This window comes from Pleurodeles waltl, chromosome 5 (assembly GCF_031143425.1).
Source record: "Pleurodeles waltl isolate 20211129_DDA chromosome 5, aPleWal1.hap1.20221129, whole genome shotgun sequence".
Lineage (NCBI taxonomy): Eukaryota > Metazoa > Chordata > Amphibia > Caudata > Salamandridae > Pleurodeles > Pleurodeles waltl.
In genome coordinates, this window is record NC_090444.1 from 633,232,224 (window position 1) to 633,256,567 (window position 24,344).

The following is a 24,344-nucleotide window of genomic DNA, read 5'->3' on the forward strand; positions in this document are numbered from 1 at the left end:
CCTTTTTAACTGCATAGTTTATAGGTTTAGGGCTTCATTCAGAGATTGGCAGCAACTGGGGAACTGCCACAAATATCTCCCAGCCGTTTGCTCTCCTCAGTAAGAGTGGGAAAACCACTTAGTATCCAACAGCCGAGTATCTTTCGGCTCCGCCATGTAAAACATCCCACTGGCAGCCCACGAGACTTAAACAGCGCCAGACACTGCCTATTAAAGACAGGCTTTCTTGTGCTGTTTTCTCTTGTTTTCAACCACCAAACTTGCCATGCAGCATTAATAAAGCAAAAATATCTTCCACATACTGGAAGATATCTCCCATCGATTCTGTGACGGTCTTTTTACTTTTTCAGAAACAACTCCCTGTTCTGTGGATTTGTTTCTACAAAACAAGAATTGTCTACCAGGCTGCCATGAAACGGCGGCCAGCCAGTAATGTATTTGGCCCGAAAGTGCTTCTGTTGTGTTGGCGGGAAATTTTCTCCGAAAAGGTGCCAACACCGCAGGCGACTCTAAATCTGGTAGGCTCACGGCTCTAATTGAGCTCTTTAGTCTCCATGTCTGCTGCATGTTAGATGCTTGTTTTGGTTTGTAAATCAATCCTTTGTCTTCAAATGGACCAGTTGTTTATTATTTGTAACCTGTTATATTAGTGATGCTCTTTAAAAGCGCTAATTGACATGTGTTTTTTTAAGTGGTTCTAATTTGCAAATTGTTTTTTTTTTTTCATAGGAGCCAATATCTTCTTGACATCATCTGGTCTGATTAAATTGGGAGATTTTGGCTGCTCAGTCAAGTTGAAGAACAATGCACAGACCATGCCAGGAGAAGTCAACAGTACTCTTGGAACTGCTGGTAAGAAGAAGATGGTGTTGGTTATCACACTGTCTCTGTCAATGGGCACCAGTATCATTATTTAGCTTTTTTCAAAACATGACATGAAGCAATAAAGTTGAGTTGGTGAGCAGACCAGAAGTGCAAGTTCATCGAACTTGTTTATTGTTTCACAGCATACATGGCTCCAGAGGTAATCACACGAGCAAAAGGCGAGGGACATGGCCGCGCTGCAGACATCTGGAGTCTAGGGTGTGTTGTGATCGAGATGGTTACTGGCAAGGTATGTGATTTTGAAATATCTTCTGAATATCGACTGCATAACTTTTATCAAGTTAAAGATGTGACTTCTGCCTGGAAGTTGGATTACTCTATATTCGTACACTTTATAAATTAATTGTGTTTTTTACTGATATTTGTTTCTTTGATGCCAAAATCTGTAGTCACTCCAGCAGACACGATTTGTGCATTATTAGTTACAGCAGAGCATTGTTAAGGCATGGACTTCAGACAAGCTTCCTTGTAAACAGTATTCCAAATAATGACTGAAGAGCATTGTTTTCCTGGAAATTAAAAAATAGCCATATCCCCCAAACACTGGGAAAAAAATAATTTTACATTTTCTAATAAAAGCCCCCAATTGGGCAGATTGTCTTTGAATTCTGACAAGCTGTTGTAAGGCATTGTGTCGTTTCACCAAAATTGGTCCCACTGTGTTCGCGGAAGAACTTTGGTGAAAAATCCCCACTGCGCATGGGGAACTTGGAATATGTTAGGCTGTGGAAGTGCTTCTGTGACTCCATTCACTTGCAGGTATGCCCACAGACCTCATTGGAGATTCTTTATCTCCTTTACTTAATTGTCAAAAGGTGAAGTAGTAAATTTCGTTCCTTAACCTTTCAGTACAGCTTCAGTAAGCTGCCAGAGAATACTATTGCTGTTTTACAGACCGCCACCAAACACTGCTAATCACAATACAGAAGAGTCGCAAGGCTTTTTAATTAGAATCTTGAAACAAACACCAACCCTGTTCTGATGCTATATTAGTGATCACTTGCTCAAAGAGATTCTCTCTGCATACCTTAGCTTCACTTGAGGCTGTTCTTTTCTTCCCTCAGTTGTAGCCGAGATGAAGACTCCATGAGAGTCTCTTTTTAAGTACAAAAAGGCAGCCCGAGCACTAATTATATAGTGCACCTAACTACTGTGTTACTGAACCCCATAAAAGGTATACATTGATCTACAATAGGATAACTGCAGTCACAATAAATGCCAACCAGGGGCGTAAGATTTTGGGGGAGGGGGGATTGATTTTTGCTTTAGATTTTCTAACAATCGCGCTGGGATATAATGTCAAAATACCTTATGCAACAAGAAGGGCAAAAGAGAGGTGCTAAAGGGGCAGTGGAAAGAGAGACTAATGCGGATTCTTAGCTACACCCCTGCCAGCGACATTGGACTGGTCTCCTGTAAGGCACCCTTTTTAGTTGCAGTTTTTAGTGGAGGACATGGAAACCATGTACTGATTTCCAAGTTGTTTAAATCTTGCCTTGTACATTGAAGTGTAAGAGAATCGTAAACCAGAATATAGGATAACTTCTGTAACAAAATAATTGGTGCCACGAAACGAAGGTTTTGCAAGATGAATCTTTTCTGGATTCCAATGCTGTGCATTATTCCACCATCTAGTGGTTGGATCTGGAAAAGCAACTGCTTTGCGATCTGATCTTTATTTTGTGTTGTAAAAGTTGTACAAATCCATCAGAGCAACCTGAGTATTCAGTAAGATAACAGAGTCTGGCCCAATTATTAATATTAATTAATGATGCAGAACTTTTGATTGTGTCTCCTACAGAATGGCTTGCAAATGCTGGAATCGAAGCCTGAGAGGGACAGTATACCTCCGTTCCTTCATTTTCAGAAAGCCTATTGCAATTGTTATTGTACCCCTGTCCCATAAAGAGAAAGGAACTGCAGTATACATAGCCTTTCTTCAGAAGGCCGTGGGCCAGCACCTCACATTCATAAAATTTAAGGGCCTGATTCTCAAAGGTAAAGTTACACTTTTGTGTAAGTTTACGATTGTTTGCTATTCACAAAGTTACGAGTAGTATCTTTACGAGTGTGGTGTCTCCACCCTAAAAGACCTATCTTTTTATGTGCGGAGACTCTGCACTCATAAAGATACTACTTGTAAATACCAAGTGTAAGTGTAAGTTTACCTTTTTGAATCAAGCCGCAAGTTTTTACGAACAGCTTTCACTTTGAAAATAGATACCATCCTCTTTGGTATGTCTCTACCCAATCACAAGTTTATGATTGCAGTTACAGCCACAGAGCATCAATACAATGCACTGTGATTCTAAAGGTAGTAGGGGTGCCACTTTCACCCCCTTTGTCCTTATGCCTCACAGTGAGCTGCAAAGTGCACATTACAAATTGTCAAGACATTTGTAACTCGCATTCTACATTACGTACATTGCAACTTTCCTGGTCTTGCAGATCGTAGGAAATTCTTCATTGGTCTTTGTTGTGGTAATAAACATGTTTAGGCTGTAATATGCAGCGTCTACTGTTCGAGGACAAATCATAAAATTTTGCATTTATGTTATCTGTGTATTTTATTGCTTATTTACAGAGGCCGTGGCATGAATATGAACATAACTTCCAAATTATGTATAAAGTTGGAATGGGGAATAAGCCCCCGATCCCAGAAAAGTTCAGCCCAGAGGGTAAAGACTTCCTTTCTCACTGTCTGGAAAGTGAGCCAAAGATGCGATGGACAGCTAGCCAGCTCCTCGACCATCCGTTTGTCAAGGTATATAACACACTTTTTTTCTAATAACTTCCAGCCAGTTAAAAACAAAAACTTACATCACATTTGATTCTGTGGGCAAATGTAGTGTTTTGGTGTCAGGCTCTTCTTCACGTGTTCACCACAGTCTTTTTGTTTGGAGCTCTCAGTAAAGTAAGTTAGCCTTTTTTGTTAAAGCTAGGTGTGTTCACAGGGGTTTGTGGTACAAGAGCTTTAAAATTGCTGGAAACATTACCTATATTTATAGAGTCGAGAAGATACAATGTGATTTTAACTTACAGGCTGCAACAATATAGCTATAAGTGTTCATCACCTACCCTTCTTTAAAACACAACTAAAAGGCGGAACACTGATAACAAGTGAATGATTTCCCATCTACAAAATGTATACTCGGCAGATATGTTACTGTTGTCCTCTTCATGTAGCCTGAACCAATATAGGGGAAGTGGACAGCACCAAATTTGGATGTGAGAAAGATGATTCCTTAGGTTGCCGTTCCAGTAATAGATATACTTAGTTGAAAGCTTTCTAGGGAATTCAATTGAAACTCTCCCCCTTGCTTTCAGTCACAGAAAATTCCATGGTACCAATGTCTATTGATTATTACATCCCAGAAGCACAAGTTGCACAGGAGAGCCAAGTGGCTGTCCTCAAGATCCGAACATATACAGGGAAGAAGACGCCAAGCCTCACAAGTACCTCATAGTGGTCATCACGGTCAAGCGGTCACAAAAGCCAAATTCCCAAAGAGATGTTAACACTGGGCTAGTTTCTGTAATTTTGCTACAGCATGATGAAAAAAGAATAAGGAGTGGCATGTTAAGAAATTAATTATTTGCATCTCTCTAAGTTGTCCTTTTCCACCTTCCTCTTCTTACAGCTCATTAAAATAGGGAGCAAGTCCAGGTACCACCGACAGCCTCAAAGGACTAGGCTTCTAAGGAAATATCTAACCCATCTTGATGTTGAGTTCATTCAATACATTTCTAGCTATGAGTGATCTCTTCGACCATAGAAATAAAAACTGTAAGCAAATCCACTCCCCTCCCAACACCTGCCTGTTTAATGATATGCGTTTAGAAACGTTCTCTCGACTTGTGTTTCTGTGCCCATTATATAAAGATATTAGAACATCTGGCTGGCCCACTTTTTGGTTAGGTATTCAGTATGTATAATCGAGGATAAGTGGGCAAGACTGCCCCCCGATCCAAAAAATTGACAAATAGCTCTAATCTTAACAATGTAATCAGTTTTTCCCATATGTTGTCTTAGGGGACAGACTTTATTTCTTTAATTAGAGTAGGTAAAATGTCACAACATTTTGTGAATTGTAAATGTTTATGGCGGTTATAACAATTTTAGATTATTTCGCAAATATAATTTGAGTTTCTGACAATAGCACTTCTCAAGTTTCAATGTAAATGGAAAAAAAAATCCTAGCTAATGGGAAGGAAACTTTCAGTTCTCCTAAGGACACGGAAGCAAATATTATGCATTTCTGTCTCCGCTTTAGACTGACAGAAGCCATATGAAAACAACATTTTGATAGCATGTGTGGTGATACACGTGCCCTGCATGCTTCTGCCATCTAGTGTTGGGTCCGGAATTGTAAATGTTGTTTTGCTTCGAAAAAGTCTTTCAAATCACGAGGTATAGTAACTCCTTCTCTTGCAGGTAATGCGAGGGCAACTAATGCATTGATAGATTGTTTATTTCCACCGTCAGGTCCAGTTGTGTATCACCGAGCTCCAGGTCGAGGCCATTTTTGGACTCTCCGTTCCTTATCCACTCCCACCTTCGTCTGTATTGTTATCGAACGCATTTCCCACTTTCTGCACTTAGAGATCAAGAAACCATCACCTGTCAGGTCAACACACTCAAACAAAGGCCATTTGGGCCTCACCCTTTTGGGACGATCATTTCTATTCCTTTCGAAATGTATAATGCCCTGCTGATGGAATGGATTCCTTTCCGCTTCTGCCCAAGGGCCACGCTAAGTATCCGCGGACCAACCATCATCAGGTCTGTGATCTCTTTTTGTCTACTGACCACAGAGAAGACGGCTGCGAGACCTGCCAATTGTTTCGGCCCAAAAAGACTAAACTGGACCGAAGAGCACATTGCAGGGAAATGTAGCGAAGAGAGGTTGACAACACACCCGATGTCTTCAAACACCAGTATGTCGGAGAGGAGGAAGAGCTCCGTGAGGCCTCTGCGGCCGAAGAAAGGCCATTTTCATAGAGGTCCCCTACTCCGAGCTAGAGATAGACCTCAAAACACAGGCTCTTCCATCGGGTCACTGTATCGTGAGTACTGATATCCCCATCCTGCCACCTAAAAAACATTCAACAGGAGCATAGAAAGAGAGGGCAGGAGATTGTAAATGAGGGACAACTCCTCTCCGAAACCTCAATTAGATGTGCCCTGGATTCTGCAGACACAGCTGCCAGGAGTATAAATACAAGTGTTTTGCTCGTTGTCATTCCTGGCTGCCCACATCTTGCTTTAATCCTAAGGTGCAACAAAGCCTCTTCAATGTCCCTTTTGATAAGGAACACCTTTTTGCCTTCAGGTTGACCAAGCCATTGAGAAAATGAAGAAAGATACAGAAGTTGCAAAGTCCATGGGTGTACTTCAAACAGCAAGTCCCCTTGGCTCCTTTCGCCACCCATCCTGTAAACCAGGCTCCAGAACAACCTCTTCAGATGCCTTGTCCTCACAACCACAGAGGACAGCGTCATTAATCCAGTTCCCAAAGCTACTACAGAGGCACATTCAGGGGCAATAACACAAAGGGCAGAGGAAAATGTGCTTCCAAACATGGCGCAACACCTGCCATAAAGCAGTGACTGCCTTCTTCTTCCCCCCAATTATTCCACACCTGTCAGGGGACGAGTGCCTCCCTATTTTGCAATCCATAACATCGGACCTGTGGATGTTGGACATTATCCATCATGGTTACTGTTGGAGCTCCTTTCCATCCCTCCAAACATTCCACCTTGTACTTGCAGACTTTCACAGGAACTTCTAACACTGCTCAAACAGGAAGTTCAGGTTCTCCTATTCAAAGAAGCTATAGAACCAGTTCCTACGCAACATCAAGGGTCAGGCGTATGCTACCTGTACTTCCTAATACCCAATAAGGATGGGTCCTTTTGGCCAATTTTAGAGCTACAGCCGTTAAATCACTGCATCTTGTCAGAGCATTTCCATATGGTCACCCTCCAGGACGTGATCCTACGTCTCCAACAAGGAAATTACCTCTCAGCGCAAGACTTAAAGGAGGCCTATTTTCACATTCCCATACACCCAGCACATCACGAATACCTCAGATTTGTGATAACAGACAGTCATTAACCGTTCAAAGTCCTTCCATTCGGGGTCACTACTGCACCTCGTGTATGCCTAGTGGTTGTAGCAGCACATTTGCACAGACAAAACATGCATATCTTTCCATATCTAGACGACTGGCTCATTAAAGCCAGCATTCTCCCATTATGTCTCCATCATACACAAACTACCGTAGACTTACTATATCATGTAGGCTTCACCATCAATTGTCAAAAATCTCACCTTCAGCCTCTGCACTTTCAACCCTACCTAGGGGCTATTCTAAACACACAACTAGGATTAGCCTATCCCAATGCAGCATGAATACACAACTTTCAAATGCAAATATCGTGCTTCCAAGCCAATCAACCAGTCACAGTCTGAACAGTCATGAGACTTCTGGGTGTAATGGTTTTGTGTAATGTCATAGAACAAAATGCACATCTACACATGCACCACTGCAGAAATGTCTGGCACACCAATGGTTTCAGCCACAGGGTCAGTTGGAGGATCCAGTGTTGGTAGACAGCCGCACTCATCCTCCTCTGCAGTGGTGAACAAAAACAACCTGTTAAAGTGGTGGCCTTTTCTCGATCCTGTTCCTCAAACCATACTGACAACGGACGCATCACATGCTAGTTGGGGTGCCCAAATTCAGGATCTCAAAGCCAAGTATCCCAATGGACTCTGGGATACCAAACTCTAGTTTCTCCACATAGACTATCAAGAGCTCATAGCTGTTCACCTAGCGTTGAAAGTGTTCACTCAACTCCTGATGATGGCAAGGTTGCCTCGATCTAGACGGACAACATGACAAACGTAGTATTTCCAAAAACAGAGGGGGACACACATTCTTTACAGTTATCTTGCCTGTTGCAGACAATCAGGCATTTGGGCCCTACGTCATAACATCCTTCTGTTAGCGGAACGTCTTCTAGGAACGCATAATAATTTTGCTGACCTTCTAAACAGAATGCAGCAAGTCCACAAGCAGGAAAAGCACCCAAAAGTCCTATTCCCCTACTTCCAAAAGTGGGGGTTTCCAGACATAGATCTGTTTGCAGCAGCGGACAAACCAAAATGTCCAAACTTCGCCTCCAGGTTCCCACACCCCCAATCCAAAGGTAATGTTGTATGGATGAATTTGTCAGGGGTATTTGCCTTCGGTTTTCCTCCTCTCCTTTTTCTTCTGTTTCTGGTTTGGAAGCTCAGGCAAACATCCCTCACACTGAGAAAAGTGGATCTCACATGGGCCCGACAGCCTTGTTCCACCACCCTCCTCGAACTAGCAGTAGTTCCTCATAAGAAGCTTCCCCTCAACCCAGACATTTTCACTCTGGACCATGGAGAAGTCAGGCACCCGTATCCCAAGGAACTAAATGTAGCAATTTGCATCCTGAGGTCAGAGAGTTTGGCTACCTTAATTTGCCACAATAATTTATGGACATTCTTAAGGAAGCACGCATACCCACCACTAGAGCATGTTATGCAGCAAAATGGAAAAAAATGTTTGCTATTCTCATTCAAAACAAATTGTCCCTTTTAAGGCCACGGTGCAACACATTGTCACCTACTTACTTCACTTAGAAACGGCAAGCTTAGCGTACACTTTGATAAGGTTGCGTACACTTCAATAAGGTTATGCCTTGCTGCATTAGCTGCTCACCTACAAAATAGGCAGCACCTTTCACTTTTCAAATTCCAGTCATCAAAGCCTTTATAAAAAGGTCTTAAACGAATGATTCTACTAAGGGCTCCTCCTGCACCACCTTGGAATCTTAATGTAGTACTTTGAAGACTCATGGGTCCCCCTTTTTAAGCTCTACACTCATGCCATCTTCAATTTTTATCTTAGAAAGTGGCAGTCTTAGTCTCCATCACTTCACTTAGGCGCCTTAGTGAGCTCCAGGCTTTAACCTTAGAAGAGTCTTTCTTTCAGATACACAGAGATAAAGTAGTTCTTCGTACTAACCCTAAATTCCTACCTAAGGTTGTATCTTAATTTCATCTCAACCAGTCAGTTGAATTGCCAGTTTTTCCCCTCAACCAGACTCTGTTGGAGAGAGAGCTATTCCTACACTGGGTATTAAAACAGCGTTTGTGTTCTACATAGATAGAGCTAAAGCTTTCAGAAAGTCTAACAAATTGTTTGTCGCATTTACACCACCTCACAAAGGCAACCCTAAATACAGATCAGGCATAGCCAGATGGATAGTAAAGTGCATCCAAACTTGATATGCTAAGGGCAGAAGACCCTTAACTGTTCCTCCTGGGGCACACTCTATTCACAAAAATGGAGCAACATGGCCTTTTTAGGAAATATTCCCACAGCTGACATTTGTAAGGCAGCTCCATGGTCCACACCTCACACTTTCATCAAACATTATTGCATGGATGTGTTAGCATGCCAACAAACCAATTTAGTACAGGCAGTGCTACGTACGTTTTTCCAAACAACTGCAACACCCACAGGTTAGCCACCGATTTTGGAGGGCACTGCACAGGCAATGCAGAGCATGTATATCTACAGCCACACATGTCATCAAACGGAAAGTGTTACTTACCCAGTAAGCATCTGTTTGAGGCATGTAGTGCAGTAAATTCACATGTGCCCGCCCTCCTCTCCGGACACCTGAGGCATTTGTAGTTCCTTTCCTTTCCATTAACATTTTCATTTGTATGTACATCTCTTTATTTGCACTTACTCTTCACTCCATTCACTCCGACCTGCAGGAAACCAATCTAACAATGGGGTCAATCCCCAGGAGATTTGCCAGCAAGAGAAGTCACTATACCATGTGACTCAAAAGACTTTTTTGAAGAAAAGCAACTTGCACACTTCTGGACCCAATACCAGGCGGCATGAGTATGCAGGGCATGCAAATCTACAGAACTACATGCCACAAACAGATGCTTACTGGGTGAGTAACATTTTCCTTACACATTTATGTTTCTCATGAAGTCAGAGAAAAGCATTAGTCCAAATAACCAATCATATAACCTGCAGTCCATGACATTGTGTTGCCAAAGACCCTCCTCCTTTTTTCATGCGATCAAAACATCCAATAATCCTGATCTCACTACTGTTTCTACTCCTTTCATAGGAAACAGAAAATCAAGTGATTAACTGAATGAACAATATTCCCAAATGTTTTCCAAAAGTTAATCAAGTCACATAAATACAGTGTGTTGCCTTTTCAGAATATACAAGTACTAACGTAAATACTATCTTAAACAGTACACTTTCGATTGGTGTCTTTACTGAGCTATGCTACCTGTAAGTATTGGGTAGGCTTATCACAGATCTACAGGGAGTGCAGAATTATTAGGCAAGTTGTATTTTTGAGGATTAATTTTATTATTGAACAACAACCATGTTCTCAATGAACCCAAAAAACTCATTAATATCAAAGCTGAATATTTTTGGAAGTAGTTTTTAGTTTGTTTTTAGTTTTAGCTATGTTAGGGGGATATCTGTGTGTGCAGGTGACTATTACTGTGCATAATTATTAGGCAACTTAACAAAAAAAAATATATACCCATTTCAATTATTTATTATTACCAGTGAAACCAATATAACATCTCAACATTCACAAATATAAATTTCTGACATTCAAAAACAAAACAAAAACAAATCAGTGACCAATATAGCCACCTTTCTTTGCAAGGACACTCAAAAGCCTGCCATCCATGGATTCTGTCAGTGTTTTGATCTGTTCACCATCAACATTGCGTGCAGCAGCAACCACAGCCTCCCAGACACTGTTCAGAGAGGTGTACTGTTTTCCCTCCTTGTAAATCTCACATTTGATGATGGACCACAGGTTCTCAATGGGGTTCAGATCAGGTGAACAAGGAGGCCATGTCATTAGATTTCCTTCTTTTATACCCTTTCTTGCCAGACACGCTGTGGAGTACTTGGACGCGTGTGATGGAGCATTGTCCTGCATGAAAACCATGTTTTTCTTGAAGGATGCAGACTTCTTCCTGTACCACTGCTTGAAGAAGGTGTCTTCCAGGAACTGGCAGTAGGACTGGGAGTTGAGCTTGACTCCATCCTCAACCCGAAAAGGCCCCACAAGCTCATCTTTGATGATACCAGCCCAAACCAGTACTCCACCTCCACCTTGCTGGCGTCTGAGTCGGACTGGAGCTCTCTGCCCTTTACCAATTCAGCCACAGGCCCATCCATCTGGCCCATCAAGACTCACTCTCATTTCATCAGTCCATAAAACCTTAGAAAAATCAGTCTTGAGATATTTCTTGGCCCAGTCTTGACGTTTCAGCTTGTGTGTCTTGTTCAGTGGTGGTCGTCTTTCAGCCTTTCTTACCTTGGCCATGTCTCTGAGTATTGCACACCTTGTGCTTTTGGGCACTCCAGTGATGTTGCAGCTCTGAAATATGGCCAAACTGGTGGCAAGTGGCATCGTGGCAGCTGCACGCTTGACTTTTCTCAGTTCATGGGCAGTTATTTTGCGCCTTGGTTTTTCCACACGCTTCTTGCGACCCTGTTGACTATTTTGAATGAAACGCTTGATTGTTCGATGATCACGCTTCAGAAGCTTTGCAATTTTAAGAGTGCTGCATCCCTCTGCAAGATATCTCACTATTTTTGACTTTTCTGAGCCTGTCAAGTCCTTCTTTTGACCCATTTTGCCAAAGGAAAGGAAGTTGCCTAATAATTATGCACACCTGATATAGGGTGTTGATGTCATTAGACCACACCCCTTCTCATTACAGAGATGCACATCACCTAATATGCTTAATTGGTAGTAGGCTTCCGAGCCTATACAGCTTGGAGTAAGACAACATTCATAAAGAGGATGATGTGGTAAAAATACTAATTTGCCTAATAATTCTGCACTCCCTGTATAAAGATAATTCCAATTGGAGGGTTAATCATCGCCTCCATGTCCCTAATAGAATTGCAATGTCCCTTCACGTTAGCTAAGAATTTTTTTATTCTTTGTCAGGACTGGAGGCTTATGTTGTGCAAGTTTAAAGCTTTTGAACCACCAAGGATGTCACACTGGCAATTAGCTTAAAATATAAATGTTTATATATGGACTCAGACGACCAATCAGTGTTTTCTTACTGTTCTCTAAACAAGCTCCCAAAGAAAAAGTCTTTGAGGCTATAGCACCCCTGGTAGAGTGAGACCCAAATACAGACAAGTCAATACCTGCTTCTTGCATCCCCCATCTAACCCATCTAGCAATAGCTGGGGATGAAACTGCCTTGAAAGAGTTTTCGGTTTCAATCATAAGTTGTTGTACTCCAGCAGGTCTGAGATCTTCAGTCATGTTCTCATAAGCTTTAGTGTATTGGACTACACACAGTTTGGATTTATCCTTCAATTCTGGGCATGATACAAACCTGGTGTTACTTTTTGTGCATCTAGAAATGGTGAAAGTGATTCCATGTGGAGAAAACAACCTACCTGTTATATCCAGTGCTCTGATGTCTGAGATTCTTTTACAGCATATAAAGCATGCTGTAAAAGAATGGCATGACTTACTTACCTGTCAGTTCCTTCTTAACTAAGAAATTATTATGTTGCCAAGAGAGGAAGAAGTTAAGGATCTGATTGGCATCCTAAATGCCTGAGTACTTAGGGGCAGGCGGAACAGAGCGTCTTGACTCCTCTACACCATCAACACACAATAAGGCATTCACCAACAGCTTCACCATCACATCCTGCTGAGATGACTGATCTGAAGGAATTTACTGTAATATGCCTTCATGGGAGACACTATTTCTGAAAGAAAACATAGGACATGTACAGCGTCGGCCCCCCACAGGATCCATGTCCTGTTCCAAACACAAAGTTGCCCCTTTGGACCATACAGATCAGTATTGCTTATCTGTGATAACTGACCATGCTAGTCTGATAACGCTTCAGATTTTCGCTAAAGGCTCAGGATTTTCCATCGTTTACTGTAACCTGCTGTCAATCTCTGAGAACCGTATTCCACAAGGTAGTGACGTTGACCCCGTTGTGCTTGAAGAATGTTCTGTAAGAGGGGGAAACAGATCAGTGAATGTGAGGAAAGTTCAGTCTGCACTGGAAACCACACTCACGATCTCCAGATTGAGGTGATAACTACCTGTGCACATTGTCTCCCTACCTATGCTGGCACTCTGGTTATCACAATAGCTAATTTGGGGCTGGAGAGGCATAATTGGTCTCTGTGCCCAGATCCTGCAGAAAAATGCATCTGTCGCCACTGTCAAACAGTCGGGCCTCCAGCTGAAGTAACGTGGAATCTGATGGTCTAACCAGAAGGTGAAGAGATCCATGTGGAGTAATCCACATCTGTTCCAGATGGAAGAAAGATCTTGGGAAGGAGTTTCTGTGCTATGGCTTCCTGGAAATGCCTTGAATGCCAGTCTGATTTGGTGTTTTGGTGCCCCGGGAGATACTCTGCTTTTACCACTATCTGTCGATCTAGGCAGAAGTGCCCTAATTCCTTTGCAATTTCCACCAGTACTCATGACCTTGTACCTCCAAAGGTAATTGATGTAACATACCGCTGATATCCTCTTCATGTTCAAGATGTCCTTCGTTTAGCATCTTACTGCGAAGGACCCAGCCAGCAGCTCCAGACAATTGATATGGATTTATAACTCGTCTTTTGACCTTGTACTTCCGGGGAAGAGTCCCTTGCACCTGGAGCCACAGCCTGATCTTCTGGCATACGATTCTACAACTAGGTTTGGGAAGGATCCGAAGATTGCTGTCCTGTTCCACGCTTCCATGTGATGAAGGCACAAGGTAATCTCCTCCTTGGCTTCTTGAGAAAGCTCATTCTGCTGAGAGTATTTTAACTCTTAATACTGCTGAGCAAGGTTTATACTTTGCAAAGTCCAGTAGTGAAGCAGTCCTGGGAATATGTCTTGTATCGATGAGGATAGGAGTTCCTCCAATTGATGAAGAGATATCTTGGGTTCAATGCCTTCATGAGTTCCTTCTTGATACTTGTCATCTTTTTGTTGAGACGCTTCAAAATTTCTCACTCTGACTCTATTAGGAATCCCAGAATTGTTGTCTATTGAACAGGTTCCAACTGTGTCTTTTCCTTGTTTAAGAACCCCAGAACCTGTAGAAGAGACACTGTCATCCTTAGATGTTGGTGAAGAATGTCCTTTGAGCTGTTCATTAACAATATGTCGTCTGGGTACGCTATGAGCTTCACTACGTCGCCCTGACAAATTCCATGATAGGATGAAGACGTTTCGTAATGATGACAGTCTGAATAGAAGTGCTGCAAACTTGTAGATCTGATGCCGCCAAGAAAACTGAAGAAACCTGTAATGTGGGTAAATTAAAAAAACAAAGGGCCCACCAGATAGACGTGTATTCCTTCCTTCTTGAAATGCTGGTAGATCAGCCATCTGTTGAACTCTCTCAGGTTGATCATGAATGCTTGAATTAACCTAAGCCACTGGTTATCACTCAGCACCACATCCCAATCCATAATTTTTCATCTACCATGCGACCTCAGTTTGGACTCAGCCATATGCAAGTCATTGTTGTCCCTGCTCCAGTGGGAACAGTCCAACCCTAACTTCCAAGCCAAGTCTTCCCTGAATCTGAATACAAACAACCTAGGACATGTTTTGCCGTGATAAGGGCTAATCAGCGAAGTATAGCTTGATTCCGGTGGCACAGTGAGTACAGGACCCATATCTGGGCATATCCGTTGAACTTAAAGCATCAACTGCATCAACAACAAGGTGATGGATGGAATGCTTGAATTAATCTCAGCCACTGGCAATTGTGCAGGCCACATCCCAGTTTATCTTTTTTTCTTACCCACCATGCCACCTCAGAGCTTGGATGCAGCCATATGCAAATCAGCCTTGACCCTGGTCCTCATGGGAACAGTTCAGCTCAGACTGCCAAGCCAAGTCCTCCCCTAACTGGAATTTAAGAAACCTAGGACCCTTTTCGCCCTGATAAGGTCTTATCAGCTAGGTGATGTACGATTCCAGTGGCAAAGTGAGCATGGAACCCTGCTCTCAGCTTTCTGCCATCCCACCTTCCCGTGGCTGTTTATCATTGGCAAACAGTTCCGCAGCAGAAAAAGCATTGGCAAAGCCATTTGTTCTGCATTGCTTTTAAAGGGTGACTATAAATACAACCACTGGCAAATTGAATTTGTCATTAGTTGTTGGTACCCACATTTATTATGTTTTTATATATTGTTGATATTTGGACGACAGAATTATATTCACACTGCAGTCATTTTGTTTGATTCTGAAATGCTCATATTACGATGTTTTTTATGTCTGAAGAAAAGTCTATGATAAATTGACATCTAAACAAAATGTCAGGAAACCATTGGTATAATGAAGCACCACGCGCCTCGATATTGCATGATACAAATAAAGTACAATTCTTACATTAACTACTCAGAAATGGAAGATGAGAAGCATCTCCCATCTATTCGTCAGTGTTAGTAATTGATCAGGTTCTAATGAAATGTGAGCGATCTTATCAGAAATCACTATCCATCTTGTATCAAATTAGATGCAGTTTCCACCTCACTCATCATGTCAGAAAAAACCTCTGCAACCATTACCTATCACTTTTGTTATGCCTTTGGGACATCATCTGACCATTCTAAAACGTCTGAGTAAAGTAGTTTAATAATGTCAACTCTCAGTAATGCAAGTCAGTTTTTCCTATACAATGAACTACTGGTTTTACTTTTCTCACCCGAGGTACACCCCATCTCCCCTTTTACCCTCAAAACTTACATATTTTGCCATATCTCATCACTAGCAAAAACATTTACATGTGGTCCACCTTTGGCTTTTACTTGCCCCACCCTTTTTTGAAAATGCAGATATGACATGGAGGGGTATGCACCCTACTCCACATTTTAGGTGTGATGTTTGACATCACAGGTGTCAATTTGGGCTATTTCTAACATAGATATGATGTGCTGCGGGTTTAGCCCTTTCAGCCACTGGTTTACTTCAGTCAGCCTTTTCCATCCATTAGCTTGGCACATTGACAGTCACATCCTGTCTCAGCCCATCGGAGTATTCCCCTCTCTCCAAATGCTAATAGATGTTTGGATTTATACATTCGACTCTAGTCCTGTGCTTGCATTGAACTGCATTAGGGACTACTTTACATCTGTCTACTCCTGCTGGCTCTCTCATGCGTGTCTTGACCGGTTCCCACAGCCAGGGCTGCGTGCTCCTCTCCACCCTGCCCACCCCCCTTGTGCGTTCCTCCCTCTAACCCCCTTCATCTCTTTCCATGTGCTCCTCATCACCCCACCACTCTCTTGCATTCCCCCTTCCCTTGCTTCTTTATTTATACTGTACGTTTCTTGTCCTCCCCACTCAGCAGCCCTGTTGCGTTCCTTCCCATTTTACCTGTGTGCTCCTCACAGACCCCACCAGCCACCCTCATGTTTTCCTCCCTCTGCCCTGATTTACCTTCTGCATTTTTGTCTCCTTGCGGCTTCTCATTAGATCAGACGAGAAAGGTTATTGTTCGATGGCATCTGTCGCTGTAGATACGCATGTTTTGCATAGCTCGCCATCTGGTGTTGGGTCGGAGTGTTACAAGTTGTTTTTCTTCGAAGAAGTCTTTCGAGTCACGGGACCGAGTGACTCCTCCTTTTGTCTCCATTGCGCATGGGCGTCGACTCCATCTTCGATTGGTTTTTTTTCCGCCATCGGGTTCGGACGTGTTCCTGTCGCTCCGAGTTTCGGAACGGAAAGACAGCTAAATTTCAGAAGATTTTCGTCGGTATTGTTGCGTTCGGGATCGGCGTAGTTGGAGTCAACACCGCATCGAAGATCGAAGAGTTCCGGAGCCCTTCGGGGTAGTTTTCGATCCCCCGTCGGTGCCTGCTCGGCCCGACCGCGTGTAGAAGAACGCCGATGGAACGGACCCCGTTCCGTTTCTGTCCCAAATGCCACAAAAAATACCCCTATACAGACCAACACTTGGTCTGTAACCTGTGCCTGTCACCTGAGCACAGTGAAGACACTTGCGAGGCCTGTCGTGCGTTCCGGTCCCGAAAAACACTCCGAGACCGTCGAGCCAGAAGACTTCAAATGGCGTCCACGCCGACAGCCCACCGAGAGTTCGAGGTACAGGAAGAGGAAGAAACCTTTTCGATACACAAATTGGACTCCGAGGAATTCGACGATCCACGAACCGTGAGTAAGACGTCGAAAACCACTCATAAGAAGATTGTCAAGGCCCAGGGGACGCCACTGCCACCAGGCCATGGCTCCACCCATAAATTCGGTGACCGACCGTCGGCACCGAAAAAGGCCCAAACAGTGCTGAGACCGTCCGACTCCGGTCGAGACACCGGCACGCAGCCTTCTCGGGACCGAGAAAGTGCTGGAGACATACATAGACACCGAGATAGCGGTGTAGACACGGCTCGACGCCGAGACAGCGGCACCGATGAAGATCGACGCCGAGATGTTTCGACTCCGAAAAAGAAAAAAGTCACCTCGGAGCCGAAAAAAGATGCAGACAGGATTTCGGTGCCAAAACAACCTGCAACCGACCCAGTTTCAGGCTCTTATACAGAAGAGCAATCAATCACCTCCAAAAATCCGAAAGCATAGGTTTGAGGAAGACCTGCAATCCACCGATGTAGACCATACGCAGAAACGTATTTTTATACAGCAGGGGACAGGAAAGATAAGCACCCTTCCCCCTATTAGGAGAAAGAGAAGACTGGAATTTCAAACTGACCAAACACCACAAACAAAAATGGTGAAAAAGGTTACTCCGCCACCCTCTCCGCCACCTATAATTCACGTCTCACCAGCACAAACTCCATCACATTCCCCGGCTCACACCACCATGAGCCAAGGTGACCAGGATCAGGACGCATGGGACTTGTACGACGCCCCTGTGTCAGATAACAGTCCGGAGGCATACCCTACAAAGCCATCACCACCAGAAGACAGTACTGCATATTCTCAGGTGGTGGCTAGAGCAGCACAATTCCACAATGTAAGCCTCCACTCAGAACAAGTCGAGGATGACTTTCTATTCAACACCCTCTCCGCCACCCACAGCTCCTACCAAAGCCTGCCTATGCTCCCTGGTATGCTTCGGCACGCAAAAGACATCTTTAAGGAGCCGGTCAAAAGTAGGGCAATCACACCAAGGGTGGAAAAAAAGTATAAAGCGCCTCCTACAGACCCTATTTTCATAACTTCACAGCTGCCACCAGATTCTGTCGTTGTAGGAGCAGCTAGGCAAAGGGCCAACTCCCACACATCTGGGGATGCACCACCCCCAGATAAGGAAAGCCGCAAGTTCGATGCAGCTGGAAAGAGAGTCGCAGCACAAGCTGCAAACCAGTGGCGCATCGCTAACTCACAGGCACTACTTGCGCGCTATGACAGAGCCCATTGGGATGAGATGCAACATCTCATTGAACATCTACCCAAAGACCTACAAAAGAGGGCAAAGCAAGTGGTTGAGGAAGGACAGAACATTTCAAACAACCAGATACGCTCCTCCATGGATGCAGCAGACACAGCTGCAAGAACAATAAATACATCTGTGACCATCAGAAGGCATGCATGGCTACGAACGTCTGGGTTTAAACCAGAGATTCAGCAGGCAGTTCTCAATATGCCATTCAACGAAAAAGAACTGTTCGGTCCAGAAGTGGACACGGCGATTGAGAAACTTAAAAAGGACACGGACACTGCTAAAGCCATGGGCGCACTCTACTCCCCGCAGAGCAGAGGAAATTACAGCACCTTCCGCAAAACACCCTTTAGAGGGGGGTTTCGGGGTCAGGCCACACAAGCCAGCACCTCACAGGCAACACCATCCAGTTACCAGGGACAGTACAGGGGAGGCTTTCGGGGCCAATATAGAGGAGGGCAATTCCCTAGGAATAGGGGAAAATTTCAAAGCCCCAAAACCCCTACAACTAAGCAGTGACTCACATGTCACTCACCCCCTCCACACAACACCAGTGGGGGGAAGAATAGGTCATTATTACAAAGCATGGGAGGAAATCACTACAGACACTTGGGTTCTAGCAATTATCCAAAATGGTTATTGCATAGAATTTCTACAATTCCCTCCAAACATACCACCAAGAGCACAAAATTTATCAAAACATCATTCCGAGCTCCTGGAGATAGAAGTTCAAGCACTATTGCAAAAGAACGCAATCGAGTTAGTACCAAACACACAAATAAACACAGGAGTTTATTCACTGTACTTCTTAATACCAAAGAAGGACAAAACGCTAAGACCAATCCTAGACCTAAGAATACTAAACACATACATCAAATCAGACCACTTTCACATGGTCACACTACAAGAAGTGTTACCATTGCTGAAACTACACGACTACATGACAACATTAGACCTCAAAGACGCGTATTTCCATATACCAATACATCCATCGCACAGGAAATACCTAAGGTTTGTATTAAAAGGAATACACTACCAATTCAAGGTACTGCCTTTCGGTTTAACAACCGCACCAAGAGTCTTTACCAAATGTCTAGCAGTAGTCGCTTCACACATCAGAAGGCAGCAAATACATGTATTCCCGTATCTAGACGACTGGCTAATCAAGACCCATTTGTTAATAACGTGCTCACACCACACAAATCAAATCATACAAACCCTCTACCAACTAGGGTTCACAGTCAACTTCGCAAAATCCAACATTCTGCCGCGCAAGGTACAACAATACCTAGGAGCCATAATAAACACAACAATAGGAGTAGCCACTCCAAGTCCACAAAGAATTCAAAATTTCAACAACATCATACAACGCATGTATCCAACACAAGAAATACAAGCAAAGATGATATTACAACTCCTAGGCATGATGTCTTCATGCATAGCCATTGTCCCAAACGCAAGACTGCACATGAGGCCCTTACAACAGTGCCTAGCATCACAGTGGTCACAAGCACAGGGTCACCTTACAGATCTGGTGTTAATAGACCGCCAAACTTACCTCTCGCTTCTATGGTGGAACAATATAAATTTAAACAAAGGGCGGCCTTTCCAAGACCCAGTGCCACAATACGTAATAACAGATGCTTCCATGACAGGGTGGGGAGCACACCTCGATCAACACAGCATACAAGGACAATGGAACGTACATCAAACAAAACTGCATATAAATCACCTAGAACTGCTAGCAGTTTTTCAAGCACTAAAGGCTTTTCAACCAATAATAGTTCACAAATACATTCTCGTCAAAACAGACAACATGACAACAATGTATTATCTAAACAAACAAGGGGGGACGCACTCAACGCAATTGAGCCTGCTGGCACAAAAGATATGGCGTTGGGCAATTCACAACCAAATTCGCCTAATAGCACAATTTATCCCAGGAATTCAGAATCAACTCGCAGACAATCTCTCTCGAGATCACCAACAGGTCCACGAATGGGAAATTCACCCCCAAATTCTGAACACTTACTTCACGCTCTGGGGAACACCTCAAATAGACTTGTTTGCGACAAAAGAGAACGCAAAATGCCAAAACTTCGCATCCAGATACCCACACAGGCAGTCCCACGGCAATGCCCTATGGATCAACTGGTCAGGGATATTTGCCTACACTTTTCCTCCTCTCCCTCTCCTTCCTTATCTGGTAAACAAACTCAGTCAAAACAAACTCAAACTCATATTAATAGCACCAACTTGGGCAAGGCAACCCTGGTACACAACGCTGCTAGACCTATCAGTAGTACCCCACATCAAACTGCCCAACAGGCCAGATCTGTTAGCACAACACAACCAAACGATCAGACACCCAGATCCAGCATCGCTGAATCTAGCAATCTGGCTCCTGAAATCCTAGAATTCGGACACTTACAACTTACCCAAGAATGTATGGAAGTCATAAAGCAAGCCAGAAGGCCATCCACCAGGCACTGCTATGCCAGTAAATGGAAGAGGTTTGTTTGCTACTGCCATATTAATCAAATCCAACCATTACACGCAACCCCAAAACATGTAGTGGGTTACTTGCTTCACTTACAAAAATCTAACCTAGCTTTCTCTTCCATTAAAATACACCTTGCAGCAATATCTGCATACCTGCAGCCTACCTATTCAACTTCCCTATATAGGATACCAGTCATTAAAGCATTCATGGAGGGCCTTAAAAGAATTATTCCGCCAAGAACACCACCTGTTCCTTCATGGAACCTAAATGTTGTCTTAACTAGACTTATGGGTCCACCTTTTGAACCCATGCACTCCTGCGAAATACAGTTCCTAACATGGAAGGTTGCATTTCTCATCGCCATTACTTCTCTAAGAAGAGTAAGCGAGATTCAGGCGTTTACAATACAAGAACCTTTTATACAACTACACAAAAATAAGGTCGTCCTAAGGACTAATCCTAAATTTCTACCAAAAGTTATTTCACCGTTCCATCTAAATCAAACAGTGGAACTTCCAGTGTTCTTCCCACAGCCAGATTCCGTAGCTGAGAGGGCACTACATACTTTAGATGTCAAAAGAGCATTAATGTATTACATTGACAGAACAAAGAGCATCAGGAAAACTAAACAGCTATTTATTGCATTCCAAAAACCTCATGCAGGAAACCCAATATCAAAACAAGGTATAGGCAGATGGATAGTTAAATGCATCCAAATCTGCTACCTTAAAGCTAAACGACAACTGCCCATTACACCAAGGGCACACTCAACCAGAAAGAAAGGTGCTACCATGGCCTTTCTAGGAAACATCCCAATGCAAGAAATATGTAAGGCAGCCACATGGTCTACGCCTCACACATTCACCAAGCACTACTGTGTAGACGTGTTATCCGCACAACAAGCCACAGTAGGTCAAGCCGTATTAAGAACATTGTTTCAGACTACTCCCACTCCTACAGGCTGAGCCACCGCTTTGGGGAGATAACTGCTTACTAGTCTATGCAAAACATGCGTATCTACAGCGACAGATGCCATCGAACTGAAAATGTCACTTACCTAGTGTACCTCTGTTCGTGGCATCAGTCGCTGTAGATTCGCATGTGCCCACCCGCCTCCCCGGGAGCCTGTAGCAGTTCGGAAGGTACCTTCAACTATTTGTATATATATTATTTTAACCTTAAATAGGTACATACTTAGTCACTCCATTGCATGGCCACTATTACTACAATACAACTCCTACCTCACCCTCTGCGGGGAAAAACAATCGAAGATGGAGTCGACGCCCATGCGCAATGGAGACAAAAGGAGGAGTCACTCGGTCCCGTGACTCGAAAGACTTCTTCGAAGAAAAACAACTTGTAACACTCCGACCCAACACCAGATGGCGAGCTATGCAAAACATGCGAATCTACAGCGACTGATGCCACGAACAGATGTACACTGGGTAAGTGACATTTTCATTTCCTTTCGTTTCTGGTTTCTAGACACAAAAGGCAGGCTGTCATAAAGACTCATTTGCCTTCAGCATTGGCTTTTTATTTACATGGTAAAAGAAGACAGTGTGGGCATTATAATCACGGTCTTTCCTTTCTTTATATGGTATGGAAACTAAGGAAGAACTGTAATGAAGGCTACCTTGCCATACGACCTTTCTTTAAAACATAAGCAGGACCGTATCGAAACCAGGTGAACCTTCAGCACTGTTCATCATTTTGTTTCTTCCTCTGACTTTAATGTGTTTACATTGTGATCATTTGCACAATGAGCCCAGTTAGACCTGTTGGTTTTACAAATGCAAGTTATAAACTTTTTGTAGCCTCAAGGAGAAATGAGGCAGCAAATAGTCCAATATCGTGGTCAAATGTAACTTCAGCAGGTCTGTTGGTAAGAATGCTGAACAAATAAAATGTTTTGTAAAGAAAACAATAGTGCCGAATTTATATAAAATCATTTGAATCAAATGTAAGTGTCAAAAAGGTAAATGTGGATTATTGGAACATGCAAAGATTTTCCAAATTCTTAGACTGTCACCAGCTGCTGGTCCACTGACTAGCGTCACCATCGTGAATGTTCAGCTGCATTGTTTTCCTAAAGGTTAATATGTATACCATGACTTATTGTGTGAAATGTCCTGTGTTTTCTCAGTTTGTAGAACATACATACATCCTTTGGTGCTGGAGTGCAGTAAGTCAAGAGGCATTTGTATCCACATTTACCAGTTCTAGATATTGCCTACATCAGATTGCAAACTAGGAGCAAACTCTGCAAGTCCCCCATTCCCTTGTGGTTAGGAGAAAGGTTAGGGGCAGCAGGACATTCGTAACCCCGCCCCTCTGGCTAACTCTTGTTGATGCCAGATGCTTGCTGGCTGATTCTTCTGAACACTATCCCACAATCACTATCCATCAATGTGTTCTTCCTTGTTACCTTCTTCAGTGAGTGTAGCTTCTCAAGTGGTGAAAATATAATTAACTGTATTTATAAAAAACAAATTCATAGCGTGAATTATTGGTTTTGAAACCACTGCTCTTTGTGCAATAACATTCGTCAAGTATTGCGTGTTGAGATCCTCTTCAGAAATAGGGTCTTTACTGTTTTAACTTTGGTCTACCTGTGTACCTCTTCCCTTAGTGTGCTACTGTTAATGCATTCAGATAAATAAATGCCTTTCTTGTCTCCTTGTTCCAGGTTTGCACAGATGAAGAATGAACTTATTCACCGGATGTTCACTGTTAATCACAACTGTATGTAATATTTACACAAGGACTATGATGAGAAACAGTAACCATTGGATCGTACCATGACTGAAGACTGCACAGGTGACGGGCGTCATTTTTACTGCTGCTCCCATCTCTTCTGCTTGCCACATGTCGCTTATGTGACAAGCTCTGCAAGAGTTACAGAAGCTGCATGTTCCAGTGGAAGTGCCATTACTACTGTATATGGACCATAATTGTAATTTTTTATTCTCCCCTCCGTTTCTCATATAACTGAGAACTGTAATATTATATGTAGGTTTTTTTGAACTTTCTAGGTTTGAAAAAAAAGTTGTAGTGTTATCAGGCGTTCTGGACCTTGTACATGTTTTTAATCTCCTGTTTGTTGAGTGCACTGACTGTGAACTTTTACTTTTTTGGCCAGCTTCAGATTTGTTATGCAAAAAGCTGATTAATGAAATGTAATTAAAACATTTTTCTCAATAAATGGTTTATTTTAGGAGTTTTCATCCTTTGTGTTTTTTGTTATTTGGAGAGGGGTATATGAACAATTAGTTTGGAATTATAAATATATTTTCTTTCTTGAGCTGTGGTGAGGAAGGATGAAAGCAATGAAGTGTGAATTCTGATTTGTTAATAGTGCTTAATAACAAGAACTTTTTGTGGAACAAATTCTACTAAGCCATCGTCTCTTAGGCCTGCACGCAAATGAT

At 43.0% G+C, this 24,344-nt stretch overlaps 1 protein-coding gene across 6 annotated transcripts in view; it reads left to right on the forward strand.

The window, feature by feature from the left end:
* MAP3K4 (mitogen-activated protein kinase kinase kinase 4) overlaps positions 1-24,133 on the forward strand; it is a 379,054-nt gene extending 354,921 nt beyond the window's left edge. For all 6 annotated transcript variants that reach the window (XM_069234493.1, XM_069234494.1, XM_069234496.1 and 3 more), the window contains 4 exons: positions 730-852; positions 1,008-1,114; positions 3,470-3,649; positions 23,603-24,133. In XM_069234493.1, the coding sequence (XP_069090594.1) occupies positions 730-852; positions 1,008-1,114; positions 3,470-3,649; positions 23,603-23,623 (431 nt within the window). In that variant the 3' untranslated portion in view covers positions 23,624-24,133. The remainder of the gene's footprint in view (positions 1-729; positions 853-1,007; positions 1,115-3,469; positions 3,650-23,602) is intronic.
* The last annotated feature ends 211 nt before the right edge of the window (positions 24,134-24,344 follow it).